We start from the raw sequence: 17313 nt of genomic DNA, 5'->3' as shown, positions 1-17313 counted from the left end.
ATCCATACAACATATGGCAAGAGTATAGCTAAGACAGTTACGTTATGCTTAACAAGAGGTGTGAAGAAAATCAACATTCAGATAAACAAGTCTTTATTCCAAGTGTCCCCGCATACATTTTCACTAATGGCAAAAAATCATTACAAAGTATGCAAAAATCCCGTTTTGGTAGGCTGCATTTAGCAAATGACACCGGTAAACACAAGCTGTGTTTTGATCAAATATTAATTCGACTTCACTATATTGGGAAACATGAGTGTATATATAACAATCAAAGAAATTACTAATTAAATCTTGCGAATAAGAAAATCAACAATGCACAAGTTTGACAAATACTTATTTTTGTATTGAAAGTCGACTATCCATGTGTCGAAGAAGCGCTGCCATTATTCCCTACTCCAGTAAAAACAGTTGCCATCATGAATAAAGGCAAAAGAGGAAGAAAAGAAAAGGCAGGTCCTGCCATGGAGAGTCAATGATTTCATCTTAATTTCATGTCATGCACATTTTAATGTAACTTAAAAGGTAGTACTGTCGGACTCTGACTTTCCTTGATAGCGTTTTAGTGAAGGACACTCCATATCCATCATTGAAAGAAATGGGGGCAGAACCTTAAAAATCATGTATTATGGTGATCATAACAACAATTAAACATCAAGAGTACCATGATATGTCATTTATAAATATTAACGAAGTATTCTACCTTTATTGTGCCCATATATTCACTATTTCGTAAGTGCTATTATTAGCTACTCCGACTTCTACCATCTGACTTTTCATGTTTTGCTTTGTGGTTAAGATTTAGACCTTACCATCAGGATGCAGCATGATTAGACACATGAGATAAGATTGGAGACGATATTAATAATAAAATGAGCAAATTAACGTCCATAATGCTACTAAACGTAGAAGATTTAACGTAATCTAATTGTATCGGTTTCAATGAAAATGTAAGTCGTCCTATCCTCCTTGAATTCGCCACGTAGAAATAGTTGACATCAGAGGTTCGTAAGAGTAGGTTGTGTGGCTGTTTCTCCTAAGCCGTCAAACCTTGTGTTTAGTCTTCGGTGAGTTGTACATCCTTGTCATTGCTAGAAATGAATTTAACGTAATCGTAGCAATATTGTTGACAGTAATATTTTTTGTGATATCGACTGCGATTTTACAATTAACGCGAAATTGAGGTTGGAGAAGGTAAACTACTGAAGGGTTGGGCAGTGGAAATTAAGGTCAGCTGTTGTTGTTTATCTGTCGTGTGGGCAGATAGATTTGACAGTCGGCTTGTCATTTTCTTACGGTTTGTTGGTTATTGTTATTTCCTAGTTGTCACTGAGGGCGGTTCTCCGTCACAGTAGGTCATGACGTGTTTATTTAGATGTCAGTATAAAGGATTGGGGTTAGAATGTCTAATTTTGGTTAGGATTTGTAATTTTTTAGTGCCAATTTTACGTAGGTTGTTGATCCAATCTGTTGGTTAGGCCAGCCATCATAGGCTATCCTGTGTTGGCTAGTCTAGCCCAACCTTGTCTAATGTAGGGTGCTAGCCTGGCCAGTGCTGTGAGGCGACGTTATATATTTATTTTATTTGTTAAATGTTGTTAGTTTATCTATACAGTGCTTAGGGTGGTATCCTAGAAATTTAAATCTTTCAGCATCAAATTACAGCAAAAGCATAACGAGAAGTAAATTTAATTCATTCAGTCATATAAGAGATTGTAAAGAAGTATCAGCAGGGAAGATTTTTAGGAAGAATTTAGATGTGTTCATGAACTAACAGATTTATTCATAGTGAAGGCCGAAAAACTACATAGCCTAGAGTACGTAGGGTTTTATGAGCAACCAAATATCTGACAGCTTTCACCAAGTATTTTAGCTAAAGGTTATTATCCTATATGTTGTATGTGGAAGGAAGACCAAAAATTAGTGTATTGAACTAACAGAAATGGAAAATAGTAGGTCTAAATGAACCAAAAGATAAGCAACTGAGAACAAATATGGTTCATGTAAAAGTAAGAGTTACAAAACTCATTAAAAAATGCTGCTTCTGAAGAACATTATTTTGGATACAGCGTAACCTAACCAACTAGGTATCACGAGCAGTGTAAATTATAGAATAAAGTAAAGGGAAGCATTTTAACCCAAATCATAGTGCCAGTAAAAATAGCAGCCATTGGGAATAAATGCAAAAGAGAAAGAAAAGAAAAGGCAGGTCGTGTCATGGGGAGATAATGTTGAAATCAAAATTCCCTGTTGTGCATATTTTACTGGAACTTTAAAGGTAGTATAATATCAGACTAACTTTCCCCAATTAATTAGCCTATGTTTAAGTGAAAGACATGCCTTAGACATTATAGAAAGAAATGGGAAAGAACCTTTAAAATCATATATGACATTCAGAATTACCATTAGGCATCAAGAGTACCACAAGATGTCATTTATAAAAATGACTGACATATTGTATCATTACTGTGCCCATTTATTCACTACTTTGTAAGTGCCATTATTAGTTATTATTACTTATTATCCTACTTTTCAAAAAATTAACCCCTGTAATTAATCAGACTTACAGCACTGTTTTACAGAGTACAGGAATGTGTCCTAACGTAATGAAAGAACCCTTGCATAATTTATGTAATATATTGCTTTTCTTAGTTTTGTGAGGAGGGTCATTAACAAATTGTGTAAAAGAAGCTCAATTGTCTATTTCACCATGCATTTCCAGAAGCTGCTTCGTAGTTCAAAAAATAGTAGTAATTTTTTGTGCATTGTAGATATGTTGGAGGTTATGAACATTGATAATGTTAAATGTATAATAATCAGAAATCAGTGATTCTAAGTATTAGCTCCACGCCTGTTTTTACTTTGCAAAACTATTTTTTCTACACTTTTAGGGCTGCTGATAATGAAGGTGAGTTTGTTTATAGTCGGCTAACTGTTATTTGCCCCTTAACTCTACTCAACAGTAAAGGGGACTGTGGGAATTTAGGGTTTTTGGGGGGGAAGAACACAGAAATGGAGCGGACATGTTTACGTTTTGGGAGCGTCCCCTGGAGGAGGAAAATGCCAGGGAGCCAACCGCTGCTAGGAGGGAGCGGCTGAAAGGGAGGGAGGTAACCGGGGGCAGGGTGGGAGGAAGGTTGTGTAAACGCAGAATGTGTTGGGAACAAGAGTGGGTAGCAACGGAATGTTAGGGGGAGGGGGGGGAAGGGATGCAACAGCCTGGTAACGGGGACAAAGAACATGTGACTGACAAAAACAGCACTTCAACTCCATTACCAGCAGCCCAAAAAGTGTCGAAAAAAATAGTTTCCAAGGTAAAAATCCGAATTCAAAATAATCTGGAGTTGTACTTTGAGTTCGCAGCAGGGCTAAAATTCATTCTTTTTTTTTTTTTTTAATAGGCCCAGGTAAATTAACATCTCGTAGTTGGCGTAAAAGTATACGTTAATTTCCCGGCACTTGATGCAAGATTTTTCGCAGGTAACGGCCAAAGGTGGCGTATTTTAGGATCAAAGGAGCGTGCAGCATGAATCAGCCAGTGTACTGAAATGAAATGCTTATGAATCGTTCCAGCGCAAACAGGGAGGTGCAGTAGTTGGAAACGCCTGTGAGGATTGCGTATGAATACCCCCCACACTCCCTCCAACGACGGGAGAAACTTCTCAATTCCTCCTGAAACCCCTTTCGCCGTGTTTAGTACTGGCATCTGGGGGTTCAAATGTATTTCGCCGCGTTTAGTACTGGCACCCAGGGGTTTAAATGTATTTTGCCATAAATTGAAACTTTAGAAGGACTGGAAACGAACATTATCCCCCCAGCCCCCCTTTTTCCTCAGTAAGAAGTTGGCCTGTGTACCAAAAGCTCTCCTATAAGATTGCGCATCATGGCAGCATTCAAAATAGCAGTAGTAGTGAAAGGTTTTGTCTTTGTAACAGCTACCTTTGTCGTCGTCTTGTTTCTATGTTTCTTTGGGGGTTTTTCATCTCTGTAGTGCCGTAAACAGTAAAGTTTGGGTGTTTTCTCATTTCCTGTGCTCTACCCCACCCATAACCCCACTTTCCCTAGGTGTCCCCCAAATTGTAGGGTAGTAACACCCCACCCATAACCCCGCATTCCCATCGGGTCCCCTAGCTTGTTGAATGGAGGGAGCAAATCAGCTGTCCCGGTGGTATATCCCACCCATAACCCTGCTTTCCCATCGGGTCTCCTACCTTGTTGGATGAAGTTCTGTGGTTAATTACGGGTTAAGTACATTCGTGCAACAAAAATTGAAGGTAAATCTATAATTAGCAACCAAAAAACTGTAGAAAAAGTTAAGTTAGAAGGAAATCACCACCGCGGAGCTACTACTTAGATCTACCAAATATAATAATATAAAGGGTGTACGGTAGATTTGTTTCCTCACATGTTGAAAGGGTGACACCATTATGTTACTGAACTGGCATAAGAGAAAGTCGGAGGAGTTTGGAAATGCATTACTGTATAAGTAAACTAGGAAATATTAGAAATCATAAGTTTTTATTTAAAAAAAAGGCAAATGTATTATGTAAGATGATCTTAAACTCCATAATGCCTTTACCAAAATAAGAGAAATATCATTTATGCGTTATAAGTGCCAAGACTTCACAACGATATTGTGAGTGTTACTAAACCGCATGAAAACAATTGAAGAAATTATAAACACATTTTTTGGTGCTAAAAATTTTCAATCAGGGTAATAAAAGCTGTGTATGTTTTCCTTCCCTTTTGCATATAACCTGCTGTACCTTGTGCTGTAAACAAATCTTCGGCTCAGTTTCCCACAAGTAGCATCATGTAAAATAATTATACAGTAATGTGTTGGCATTCATATGGACCAAGTCATAAAGGCTTTGAAATTTCCCAGTTTCCACAGAACAGAATGCCAATACAGTATAGGACCTGACCTGACCTTAAGAAAGAACAAAGAATAAGGTAAAATTTAATACTGTACTTACAGTATAAGAATTTATTGGATGCATTATTATTACCTGCAATGATTGGAAAGAAAATCAAAGGAAAGCATGCTCGCATGTACCTATTAAAAGTAAAAGCAAATAGACTGGACCAAGACTGTAAAAAGCTGCGGTACAATGGTAAAGGCACAGTTCAAATTTTGAGAAGGGTAACGGTATGTGGTCATGACCCTCTTCTAAAGCCAAGAAACAAGTAATTTGAGAAGACCCATTTGCATTTACAGTAGTGGAAAAATGTTTGTACAGTAAATACAGTATAGAATTCATTCAATAATCGAATGTGCGTTTGTATGAAGTAAGTCAAAATGTCCGGAACTAATGTGTTTCTCTAACATAGAATGCCTGTACTGTATACCTATGTGAAAAAAAGAAAAATAGTGATGAATATAAGCAAGAATTAGTAAATATATCTGAATACATATAACAATAGTATATAAAACAGAATGTAATTATTAAATTGATAAGCATAGGTTAAATAAGCTATTTTGACTGTCTCGTTCTTATGTGGATTACATAAAGATATGAAAGTTTTGTGTCAGCTGTAGTTTAAGGTATGTTATACGTATATGTTAAGTTGCAAGTGTTCATGATTTTAATAGATTTTTGAGGTTCAGTAAAGTAATCATTGTCTCTCTTCATTGTAGGTGCCAAAAATGAAGGTGAAAGAGATAAGTGGGACAGGCAGCATAGCCTGGTCCCCGAGTGATGTCTTGCCAGTGTATTTGGCCAGTGGAACAGCAGCACAGCAGCTGGATGCCAGTTTTAGTACGAATTCAACACTCAATTTGTACAATTTGAATATAGCCCAGTCTAATCTTGAAACAAAAGTTGCTGCTTCAGTCGAATCGCCAGGAAGGTAAGATGTGATTCTTGCAACATGTATGGTTTTTTCTTGGTAATATCTATTTTTCATTGTGGTTGCTTTCTCGAAATTGGGTATTTGGGCATTGTCATTGTCATCAGAATTACAGAAAATTTGGATTGAGGTAGCCTCAGTATTTGTCAGTATAAATGCCCAGGAAAAAGGTTTTGCACATACAGTAAACATCAGTAGGGTATTACAGGTTTATGATACTGAATTTCTTCAGGTTCACAAGGTTGCAGAACTAGGTATGTGGTAGAATGAGGGGCCTCATTTTTTTTATTTCAAAAACTTCCATGCGTTTCAGGTTCTATTCCGTGCAGTGGAGTGTTGCCGAAGGTAAGCCATCTGGCTTGATTTATGGTGGCTGTGACAATGCTTCCATCTATGTTTATGATGCTTCCAAATTGCTGGCGGGGGATGCTGATTATTTGCTGGGAAAAACAGAAGGGTTGCATGCTGGTCCAGTTTTCACCATTTCGTCCAACCCTTTACAGGTTAGCCACCTTGGCTATAAAGTTCTTTTATTCATGTGACCTGACTTTAAAGTTATTCATCAACTTTTCAAGTTTTTGCCAAACTTGATTTATATGCTGATGCTGCATCTAGTTATTGTGGTTGAGTGCTATATAATATTCATGATTATATGCAATTTCATTATTTTTTTTATAACCATCATTTAGTTGGATATTTTTTAGATCTGAACAGTCAGCTACTGATATGCTGGATTTCATCAATATTTTTAATCTATTTCAGAAAAATCTAATTGCTTCAGGATCTTCTGAGTGTGAAATTTCAGTATGGGATATTAACAAATTAGATACTCCAAATTCTCCAGGGAAAAGACCGGCAATAAATGCTGATGTCACTTGTGTGTCATTCAACAGGTGAGGCCTTGATGCTGTTCAATAATACAGGGAAAATTGTTGAATTTCTTTTGCAATTAATGTTGTGTATTTGTGCAACACTTGGGTGTTAATTAGATATTATTCGTATTTGTCAACTCTATTTGTGCAGCACTCTTTGTCATTAAATCTTTATTGTATTTGCCAACTCTTTATTATGTTACAGGTACCAGATATCATCCAGGAATCTAAGTTGTGAATTTTTATAGTTTTAGAATGGATTATGAATTTGATTATTGTACTGAGTACATCTTTTTTATTTCTTTTCAGACAAGTTGCCCATATCTTGGCATCAACATATGCAGGTCATTGTGTTATGTGGGATCTAAGGAAACAGACTTCTATCATTTCAATATCAGATACTGTATCAAGGGTGAGTAATTGCCTTGCTTTTATTTGAATGTTGCTGTTTCTTAAAACATAAGGTGTTTTGTGATTGAAGCTACCTAGGGTGAGCGTGATCTCAAACCAAGTGAAGAAATTTGTGCTTTGTAAATGTGATAATTGTCATGAATAAAGTTTAATGGTGAAGGATGAGAAAATACTTTCAAAATTAATTTAAAATTACTGCAGATATTTTATCATCAGCCCAATGGTTTTTCAATAAAAAATTTATTAGTTGTTACAGTTTGATATATTGGAGGAGCTAGTCAACCTTGATTCTGAGAGTGGATAAGCTGAGCTTCCGTAATATACTGTGTTAAAGAAGTAATGGGAATCTGGCATTGATAATGGAATAGTTGCCAAACTATTCAGCTGACCTTTGGCTATGGAATATTAGGATCATGTTGCTTACAGAAATATTGAAAGGAACATAAAGTAGTTCAATTTTGAACACTTACTGTTACAATATAGTCTAAGATTTTACTGAACATAACTACCTCCACAGCACCTGCAATTAACACGTAGTTTTTATGTACCTTGTGTATAAAAATTGGAAAATTTTTTATCCATAATTGCCTGAAAGTTATAGAATGCACTTCACAGTTTACCGTGTCATTTTATTGTAGATGAAGTCCAAAAGCATTTGCTGGAACCCAAGTGTAGCTACGCAGTTATTACTAGCAAGTGATGATGACAGCACACCGTGGGCACAGATTTGGGATTTACGTTATGCCAACCAGCCACTCAAAACTCTTCAGGGCCATCAGCGAGGCATCTTGAAAGCAATGTGGTGTGCTCAGGATGACAATCTTATGATTACAGCATCTAAAGATAACAAGTAAGTTTTATAGAAGTCTCCTACAAAGGTTCTTACCATCAGATTGTAAGATTTCCTTCAAAACTATTTGAATAACATTTTACCCTAGATTATTTCAATACAGTAATGTGCTTACACAGGTTTCTATAGTAATATGGTAGTACCAGTTTTAACAAATGAAATTTTATCTATCAATGTTTTTTCAAGGACTTAAAAATTAAATTGAATTCAATAATGAGGCAGTTTTACCTAACTTTTAATATATTGTAATTGCCATTACTTTCATCTAGTGTAATTATGAAGAATTATTGTTACCTATAGCAATCGTGGTAACTTGTCTAAAATGAGGATACTTCATTTTGTAAGGCAAAAATGGGTTATTAGAGAGACCAAGGGGAGAACATCAGTTTTTGTAATTATCACAGTTACAGGATATCTCTGGAATTATTCTAATGATGCTGAGTAAATAATGTACTTTTTCTTCCTCTCATGTAGAATCTATGTTTGGAATCCAAACTTGACCAATGGTACTGAAATAGTGGGCGAGTTTCCTTCCTATAATCAGTGGAGTTTTGACATGGACTGGTGTGGGCGAGATCCATCTCTGGTTGCTATGGCATCTGTCGATGGCTATGTTAGTGTATATTCAGTTTTGGGCGGTGGTCTGCCACCTACCCAGACAGACAAGGTTAGTCTCTATATCATATTGTATGAGAAAAATGACTGTCATAAAGTTTTTATTACTTGCATACTGCCGTTTCTTTAATAATGGAGTACTAGTGTATTATAAAGTATTTTTCACTTACATTTCAAGACATACATTGAGAAAGTTTTGCAGTACATTATGTAATGTCATAGACTTTTAGTTCTAATAGTTAAATGACTTTTGCAGTTTTCGGCCATAGCAGACTCATTTCCAGGAATGGAAATGCCTGCTGTTGCACCACAAGGTGTGTCTCCGCAGCCCATCCAGTTGAAGTATGCTCCCAAGTGGTTCCCTAAGCCTGCTGGTGCTCGATTCTGTGTGAGTATATGTTTCACAAGTGTTTATTGGTTAAACAGAAGTTCGCTGCCTATAATTTTTTTTGGAAATATTTGTATGTATTGAATAGTTGTATGTGATTGCTAAATTTAGAGATATGGCTCTGCATTTCTGCACAAGTGGAACACAGAAAATAATATAATGCTGCTTTTTAACAGTTCGGCGGACGATTGGTGTCCTGGAACAGTCAGACACGTGGGGTGGCAATATCTCAAGTAGTTACGGAGCCCGAATTGATTGAGCGAAGCAGACAGCTTGAAGAGTCTCTTTCTCAAGGCCAATTAGACATGTTTTGTCAAGCAAAAGCACAAACTGCAGCTCAGACATCAAATCAGGTAAGTTCTGAAAAGAGGAAAAAGCTTTTGAAGACCATTTTTCTCAAGTTTGTTAAAGCTGCATAAAGTGTCACTGTAATTATATACATTTATAGAAGTATAATATACCATGTAGATTTCTTTTGCTTGAGTTACATAGATTACAAGTTTTTAAATGTTGCAGGTGCTGTGGAATTTTTCCAATGCAAACTTTGAAGAAAAATTATGGCAGACCATTGGTGCAAACTTTGGGCAGTCTCCTCGTGCCAATTTTATGGAGATATTAGGATATTCCAAGACTCAGGTGTCAAGCAGGCTGAAACCAGCAGCACCAACACCTTTGGAAAATGGAGTGAGTCCCGAAGATTTGGCTGATAAGATGGCTAGCCTTGCAACCACTGTGAGTATTTTATACTTTTATTTTCTTTTCAGAACTTTTGGTGCTTTGTTCATTGCTGAAATTTAAAGCTGTTTATTAAAAAATTTGTTGTGCAGTGCTTAGAGTTGATTATATCAAGACACTACAAACCTCTTTTCACTGAGCAGAGCACACTTATGCACTAAGCTAAAATAAAAAACCTCTTCATCGTAAAGGTCACTTTTTGCTTTCTGTTTTCTGAACAAATTCTACTTTACTTTATCACCTGTTCAATACTTGTGTTCTTTGAATAGATAGGATATGACATTCATATTTGTTTCCTTTGATAAATGCCTAAATAAATATGGGGAGGTAGTCAGTTATGTTGAGTAAAATCTTAGATTGTATTATTGTTCTCTAGCTTGCTAGCCTCTGGAAGCAGATCTGAATATTTTTGCTGTTTACTTCAGCATTTTGAATTGAATTTTTTCCATGTGTGGTTATCTTAAAGTACATTTTGTGTTCGTGTAATTTCAAGTAGTTTGCTGGACATTAACCATTGCCATAGATCTCCATCTGTGCATAAGGGAGACCTCATTGATTATATATAGTCATTAGCCAGCTTCCCAAGTTACCATGTCTGCTGTAGCAATGGCTTATTAAGAAAATTTGTTTTATGTATGAAGTCTGGGATGAGACAGTTCTTGTTTATGGTAGAGATTTCCCAAAAATTTTGCTCTTGAGAGGTGAAAAGTAGAGCAAGATTAAAAAAAAAAATTGACAGCCTATTAACAGCCCATGAAAAAATAAAATTTTAATGAAAATCACAAGCTATCAAAATGATTTTTGTTCTCTGTTTGCTTACTGCAAAGCTTTCTTTTCAATCCTATAATTGCCATTCATGCTTTATTGTGCTTTGCTGTTTTGTCTATTCATGCATGCTGTGTGTATGTATAATGGAAGTAAATACTTCTCTTTGGTATGCTCCCATTTTGCTTCATGCTTACATGCTTTCAGTTAGCAGTGCACTGTGTTTTCATTCTATTGTGACAGTACTTAGTAGTGTTTTATCTGCACTAAATATCTTTTCATTTCCTGCAAGCAGAGGAGAATGCAAACAAACAGCCAAGGGTGGTTGGTTGTTCCTGTAAGTACTGGTTCATGCATTGTAGTGTGTTTTAGTATCCTGTACACTTTGTAAAATTCTAGTTGAATGAAAAGCTTAAGTTTTCATTTTTTACGTGTTTAACTGCATGATGCATTGAAGGTCATTTTATTAGTGTTACTTAAGCACTGTCCCTCAGTGAATCTGAGGAGCTTATTTTTCTTACATTCCATGTTTTAAGTTTTGAGAGACATTTTCTGTAGTCTTATCTTGAAAAGAATGTATATGGATTGTATGTAGTTTCTTCTTATCCTTGATATTTTGTCTCATTTTTCTGCTAGTTGAAAAGCTGTAGACCAGGAACTTTGCCATGTCATGTATATGTGTATATAAAAAGGATAGAAGTTGAGGTGATGATATCCAGCTGGATTGACTGTATAATACTGCTGTTTTTAAAGTCCAGTGTGAGATGCATGTTTTTTGGTGCTATACTGGTTTCATAGTTATTCTCAGAGTGAGGGGCTTTTTATCTATCTTTGTATGTTATACATTTTGATTTTATATTTTACTTAATTGTTTTCTCAATAATAGAACGTCAAGCCGAACAAGAATACAAATTGTTGTCATATTTAAGATCTAATGCCTTTTCTTGATTATTTTTTATTAGGATAGGGAAAATGTGTTACATTTGCTTCATTTTGTATGTTAGGGAGTTGTGAAGTTGTTACAAGAGAAGTTTAGATTTTATTTTGAGAAAAGGTATTCATGTGATGTGCAAACCTTTTATTATACTTGTGCTGTAATGACCAACATAGAGAACATCACTAGATATTTCACTTGAACAATGCTTGATAATGATTTTTTATTACAACTTGGTAATTATGAGAAACAGTTTCTGAAATCAAATTTGCTTGTGGAAGAAAACTTAAGTTAACCTATTGATATCTGTTAACATGAATTCCCACAGTTCAGTGGGCAGTATGTTTCCATATTGCATTACATATTTTGTATGGTAATAATGTGATTGTAGCTGTTTCTACTCTTACTTTTTATTCTCTGCAAATAAGATTTATGTAATAAACAAATCGTTAACCTTCCGTGCTGCTTGTCTTTGAGATTCATCTTTTTATCGTCTTTGTAGCGTATCATTTTATAACTTGATAATTTTCCATGGTTTATCTAGTGTGTAGATCATTGCTAACAATGTCCTATTTTTGTAAGTGCCTTACCTAACAACTTAGAAGTGCCTTACCTAACAACCTAACTTCATTTTTTATCCTATTGTAGGTATGACATAAAGTTGTGGTCCATTAACATCCATGTGTTTTATACAAGAGATTTTCTGCTGTTAAATGTTTTATGTGAATTGTATGATTCTTATATACGTTTGTATTTTTAAAATCCCATTTAAAATTTTACTTTGCAGGATGGTAGTACTGGCTCGCTTGACCCAAGTGAGCAGTTTGAAATGATCGCTTCAGCACAGTCATTTGAAGCAGAGGTACGTTGATCAGATTTTTATTGTTGCATTCATTAGTTCCATTTCAACCCCACTAAGATAAAATACTCTGGTTTCTAAATTCTGTGAATAGTTTATGAAGGGATGCAAAGTGCAGTTATAAATGGTCAATAAATCATGTTTTTATTGCTTTGGGCTTGTATGAGTCGTTGGACTATTTTTTTTAATCAGATATGTTGGAAACTAAATTGTTCTTGAAACTTAGCAGGTTGTGGAACCTGAGGTTCAGGCTACGCCAGAGCCTGACCCTGAACCTGTTGTGCAGAAGATGTGTTTGGATCCCACGGAAGTAGGAGAGAATAGTCAAGGCCTTCTCACACAAGCTCTTCTAATAGGTGATTTAGAGTCAGCTGTCGATTTGTGTGTCAAGCGAAAGTTGTATCCCCATGCGCTCAGCCTAGCTGCTCATGCGGGACCAGACTTATTTGCAAAAGTAAGGACTATTTTCACTTTGGATTTGATCCCATTTTGTGTCTGCGATATCAGATATTGAATACTTTGAGATGCAAGAGCATCTTTTACAAATATGGAGAGTAATTTATATACGTGGTGTCATCAAGTGCTCTGCATTTTAAGTATACTGTGTACATATTTAGTTTTTGCATCATATGATTATCAGATTTTAGACTCATTCTTTTAAGCTTTTTAACTCATTTTTCATTATTCCTTACTAATTTTTTCATTGCACGCAGACTCGAGACTTAGTTCTGAGTGGGATCGAGTGTAATGTAGCTCCCACAATCAGTGCGATAGTTCAAGGTGATTTGACAAGTATTGCAAGTAGTTGTGACATTGCGCATTGGAAAGAGGCCCTTACTGCTCTTCTCACATACTCAGATGATCAAACCTTCTCAGGCTTAGCAGGTAATAATACTGTACTGTCAGTGTTCATTTCAAGACAATGACTTGTACAGTTGAGAAAATATGTTTTTGTATACAATTCGTATGTTTTAAGTGTGAAGTAACCAGGTTTTTACAGTTGTGCAGGAGATCGGTTCCTTAGAATTTTACTTAAGAGGCAATTAAAAAAAATTAAATTAGCAGCAACCAGCTTAGAATGGAAAGAGAACGTTAGTTCAGGTATAAAATAATTTTGATTTGATTCTTTGCTGAAATGAGATTCCTAAATTTTGAGATAACATTTTGAGCAAGATTTTCATTTATGTTGGGTAGTTTGTGACACAACATTGCTGCAGGTGATTTTCCATGCACTTTGAAATGGTTACTTATTTTTTTAAACATTCAGAGACTCTTGGAGAACGTTTAGAAGCAGAAGGGAATCCTGATTGCTTGCCGTCAGCTGTAATATGTTATGTAATGGCTGGAAGTCTAGATAAGTTTGCTGCTTGCTGGTTGAAACTGCGACCTAGCACAAAACCAGCAGATTTGCAGGTACAGTACTTTATTTTCTTATAACCTTATGCGATTGTGAAAGGAAGGTACATTTCTTTAACATGTATGACGTTGTGAGGTTACAGAAAATGTTGGCACTGAGAGTTCAGCCTTTTGCTTTTTTTAAGAATGGTTAATTAGCAGAAATGAATATTACAAATGATGTATAATGCACCACTGCTTTACCATTCAGACGAAGTTATCTGTCTCTCTGTCCTTAATTAAGAGGCAAACATAGACAGACTACTTTATCAAAGTTGGTAATATTCTCTCTATGCAAGAATACTGAAGGAAACCATTACAGTCCATAAATTGGCTCATGTTTTATATTTGCTGTGCAAATCAAGCTATATTCAAAACTTCTATGCTACAATTTAAAGACAGAAAGCTCATTTAAATGAGAACATAAAAATAATGGTATTTTTTTTGCCCTTGCTGATGTAATTATGTTCACTTAAATTGTTTCCAAAAAACTGTCTAAAGACATTACTTGTAATGTTTTGGAGAGGTATTTGGTAACTATACCATAATTAAAGTGGGCAAGTTTTTGTTTTATCTAACATTGTAGAGCTCAGGGTATTTTGCTAGATATTTTATTATAGTGCTGGTTTAATAGCGTGGATTTTTTCTTTCATGTCACAACTGTTGTTTCATGTTTCAAGGATTTGGTGGAAGTGATCATGGTTCTGCAGCGATCTCTGTCAGCTGCTGGTCGGACAGCTAATTTGAGCGAGGGTAACACTGTAAGCTCATTGTTATGCCAGTATGCCTCTCTCCTTGCTGCTCAGGGCACTCTTAACACAGCAGTCTCCTATTTGAACTCTGCAACACAGGTTAGTTGGTTTGAATTTCTCATGTGTCTGGATTAATTAGTTAACATGAATTTCCTTAACCTTGTACAGTCGTGGTATTCTTTAGAATTTAGGTAAATTATTTATAAGTTTGCAAAAGTCGTCAGTTCTTGTTAGGGTCTTGGTGTCATTACATAAATCCATTCAATTTTTTTTTTTTATGAAAAGTTGGAAATAATTTTTATGTAGTGAAAGAAGTGTTTTGGATAACATACTGTATTCTTATTACTACTGCTGTTACTGGGCCTTCATTTGATTAAAATTTTAAGAATCTTTTAAAGAATTACACATCTCTCAAAAAAAGCTTTTAAGAAGTTACACATCTCTTTGGAAGCTTTTTCTTCTTACCAGATAGTGTGGAATTTTATTTCTTATAAAGGTTATGGTAAGTTTTATATTAATATAAATAATATTTATTAATGTATTTGTTTGCAGGGTGAAATGGTTGAACTTCGCGAGCGTCTTTACAGGGCTCTTGGATATGCTACTGGTGCTGCACAACAACAACAACAACAACATGCTCGTAAACCCAGTACGTCATCATTGAGTGCTAGGCGATCATCAACGCCCTATCAGCAACAGCAGGTAAGAATAGATCAGCTGATATTACCTGAAATAGTATTAATTTTTTACTTAGGAAAATCTTTTTAAAAAGTAGTTTATAATTGTGGTGCTTCAATTGAAAGCACTGTTTGGTGCTGTCTGTAAGATGTCTGCTGTACTACCTAATCAGTGCTCTCTAATTTTTACCGGGGAATTGAGAACTCTTGGGCATTTTTGTAAACCAGTTAAGGCAAGATATTTATAATTTGGTTCAGAATTCCAAATATTGTCTTTTAAGGGTGTTCGAGCATAGCATGGTTGCCTGAAATGTTGAGTAGCCTATTGGCTAATTTAATCTTAATTGATATTTCATGGTTTGTACGTGTATGCAATGCCTCTTGCTTATTTGTTCTTCCTTGTGACTTGAAGCGTGAAGGTTGGGGTGCCACCAGTTCCATGTATGCTGGTCCACCTTTGGCACCCCAGTATGAGACATATCATCCGCCATCAGTGCAGGTATACTGTGTTTGATTTGCTAGCTTTTTATTAGAAGTCTCCTATTGCTTTGCAGTATTGATTGTGATATATTTTGATTTTTATAGATTAGCAAATATGTCGAACCTGTTTGGTTAGTTTTTGTTGTAAGTGTTGGGAGCTTCAACTTTCAATGGATTTGTTTTGAAAATTGAGGTCCCAATAAGTCATGACTTTATTTGATAACAGAGGAGTAACTTTTGTTGAGTCAACTAATGATAGAAATAATTTGTGGTGCATCACTATATTGTGATCAGAAATAATGAGTAAAAGGCCACAGTAATGTAAATGAGACTGTATTTTTCCAAAATACAAAAAGGATAAGACGGGAGCTTTTGACCATCTGCACAACGGTCCTCTTCAGCCAAAGAGGACTGTTGTGCAAACAGTCGAAAGTTCCCCTCTTTTATCCTTTTTATATTTTGTAAAAATACAATCGCTCATTTAAATTATCGTGGCCTTTTACTCGATAGAAATAATTTTGATGTTAGCTACCCTTGAGCATTTAGTATAGAAAACCTTTATATGTACTGTTAGATGTATTAGCAGTTTGGTTAATTCTCATTAATTTTGAACAGAGAAAAATAAAAATGCATGCTCTTTTCTTTCCAATTAATTTTGATGAGCAATTTTAGTTAGATTGATTTATTGTGCTCTAGGTATTGTTTGGCAGTATGTGATGATTATTATTCGATTTCCAAAGAGGGGACTAAAACTTGAGTTTGTTGACTCCAGCTTATCTCACTTTCTTGATATCTGAATTTAGAGGAATGTTTTATTTTTAATCCATGTTGGCATTTACCCAGAAACATTTTTCTTAACACTTAGGGGTAATTTTGTATCTGTAATGTCAGTGTATACCAGTAATGTGAAAGAGGGTCAACATTTACAGACTACAGTAATTATAAAATTCTTAGTACATAGCAAATGAGAAGTAAGACCTTGATATTAAGTCAGGTGGACTTTGCGCTGCCTTATTTTATCTGGTTAATGCATCTGTCAATTACCGGGTTAAACCTGAATTAAAACCTTAGAGTTTTAGGGTCAGCTTACATGCTGATTAGCATGTACGCCTAGGATAATTGATGCACTCTGTTTATATTCAACCAATTTCTTAATTTGTCTTTCAGATATTCTGTCCATTAATCTGTGTCCACAGATCCATTGTCAATATGTTGATTATTTCATCTTGTATGAATAATAATTCCTTTGAATATAAAAGTAGTTGTTAGTCCAAGTAATCTGAACTTGAAAGTGCACTGAAAATAAGTAAATGTTCATGAGTAAAACATGAAATAATTGCTTAGGTGTTTTATATAGTGATATTGCGATTTTATGTATAGAGTTCATTCTGCAAAGGACAGACTTCATTTCCTTGTTCATTCATGCTTAGAATATCAGTAATTTTGGGAGTATAATCCTTGAAAGTAAACATATTTTGCCATAGAATTCAGATTATGAAAGAAATAGAAATGAAACTTGAGCAAATTTTCTTCCATTTTTGTTCCAAGAAGTGAACTAAATGAGGTAAATGGAGTCTACAAACTCAAAATATTACTGCCTCATATAGTGAACAAAGATTGCATGACTCAAGTTGGCATGTGTGGAACACAGTTATGTTTGTGTCAGTTGCACCCCTTTTGTCACTGTGTTAATGTTCTGTGCTTTATATTCACATACCACAACAAGGAAT

General features: G+C 35.3%; 1 protein-coding gene across 45 annotated transcripts in view; it reads left to right on the top strand.

Annotated features, from left to right (window-relative positions):
* The first annotated feature begins 961 nt into the window (after positions 1-961).
* Positions 962-17313, top strand: part of LOC136851511 (protein transport protein Sec31A-like) — a 46177-nt gene continuing 29825 nt past the window's right edge. For 8 of the 45 annotated variants that reach the window (XM_067125690.1, XM_067125685.1, XM_067125668.1 and 5 more), the window contains exons 1-18: positions 962-1067; positions 5639-5850; positions 6164-6353; positions 6613-6743; positions 7032-7134; positions 7772-7983; positions 8458-8650; positions 8855-8986; positions 9163-9339; positions 9503-9718; positions 10782-10823; positions 12208-12282; positions 12506-12733; positions 12993-13164; positions 13547-13692; positions 14355-14525; positions 14979-15128; positions 15516-15602. In XM_067125690.1, the coding sequence (XP_066981791.1) occupies positions 5648-5850; positions 6164-6353; positions 6613-6743; positions 7032-7134; positions 7772-7983; positions 8458-8650; positions 8855-8986; positions 9163-9339; positions 9503-9718; positions 10782-10823; positions 12208-12282; positions 12506-12733; positions 12993-13164; positions 13547-13692; positions 14355-14525; positions 14979-15128; positions 15516-15602 (2628 nt within the window). In that variant the 5' untranslated portion in view covers positions 962-1067; positions 5639-5647. The remainder of the gene's footprint in view (positions 1068-5638; positions 5851-6163; positions 6354-6612; positions 6744-7031; positions 7135-7771; positions 7984-8457; positions 8651-8854; positions 8987-9162; positions 9340-9502; positions 9719-10781; positions 10824-12207; positions 12283-12505; positions 12734-12992; positions 13165-13546; positions 13693-14354; positions 14526-14978; positions 15129-15515; positions 15603-17313) is intronic. The other 37 variants (XM_067125699.1, XM_067125692.1, XM_067125682.1 and 34 more) reach the window with 7 other exon arrangements.

This window comes from Macrobrachium rosenbergii, chromosome 23 (assembly GCF_040412425.1).
Source record: "Macrobrachium rosenbergii isolate ZJJX-2024 chromosome 23, ASM4041242v1, whole genome shotgun sequence".
Classification (NCBI taxonomy): domain Eukaryota; kingdom Metazoa; phylum Arthropoda; class Malacostraca; order Decapoda; family Palaemonidae; genus Macrobrachium; species Macrobrachium rosenbergii.
Note: the sequence above shows the minus strand (reverse complement) of the source record. Positions and strands in the feature narration are given on the sequence as shown.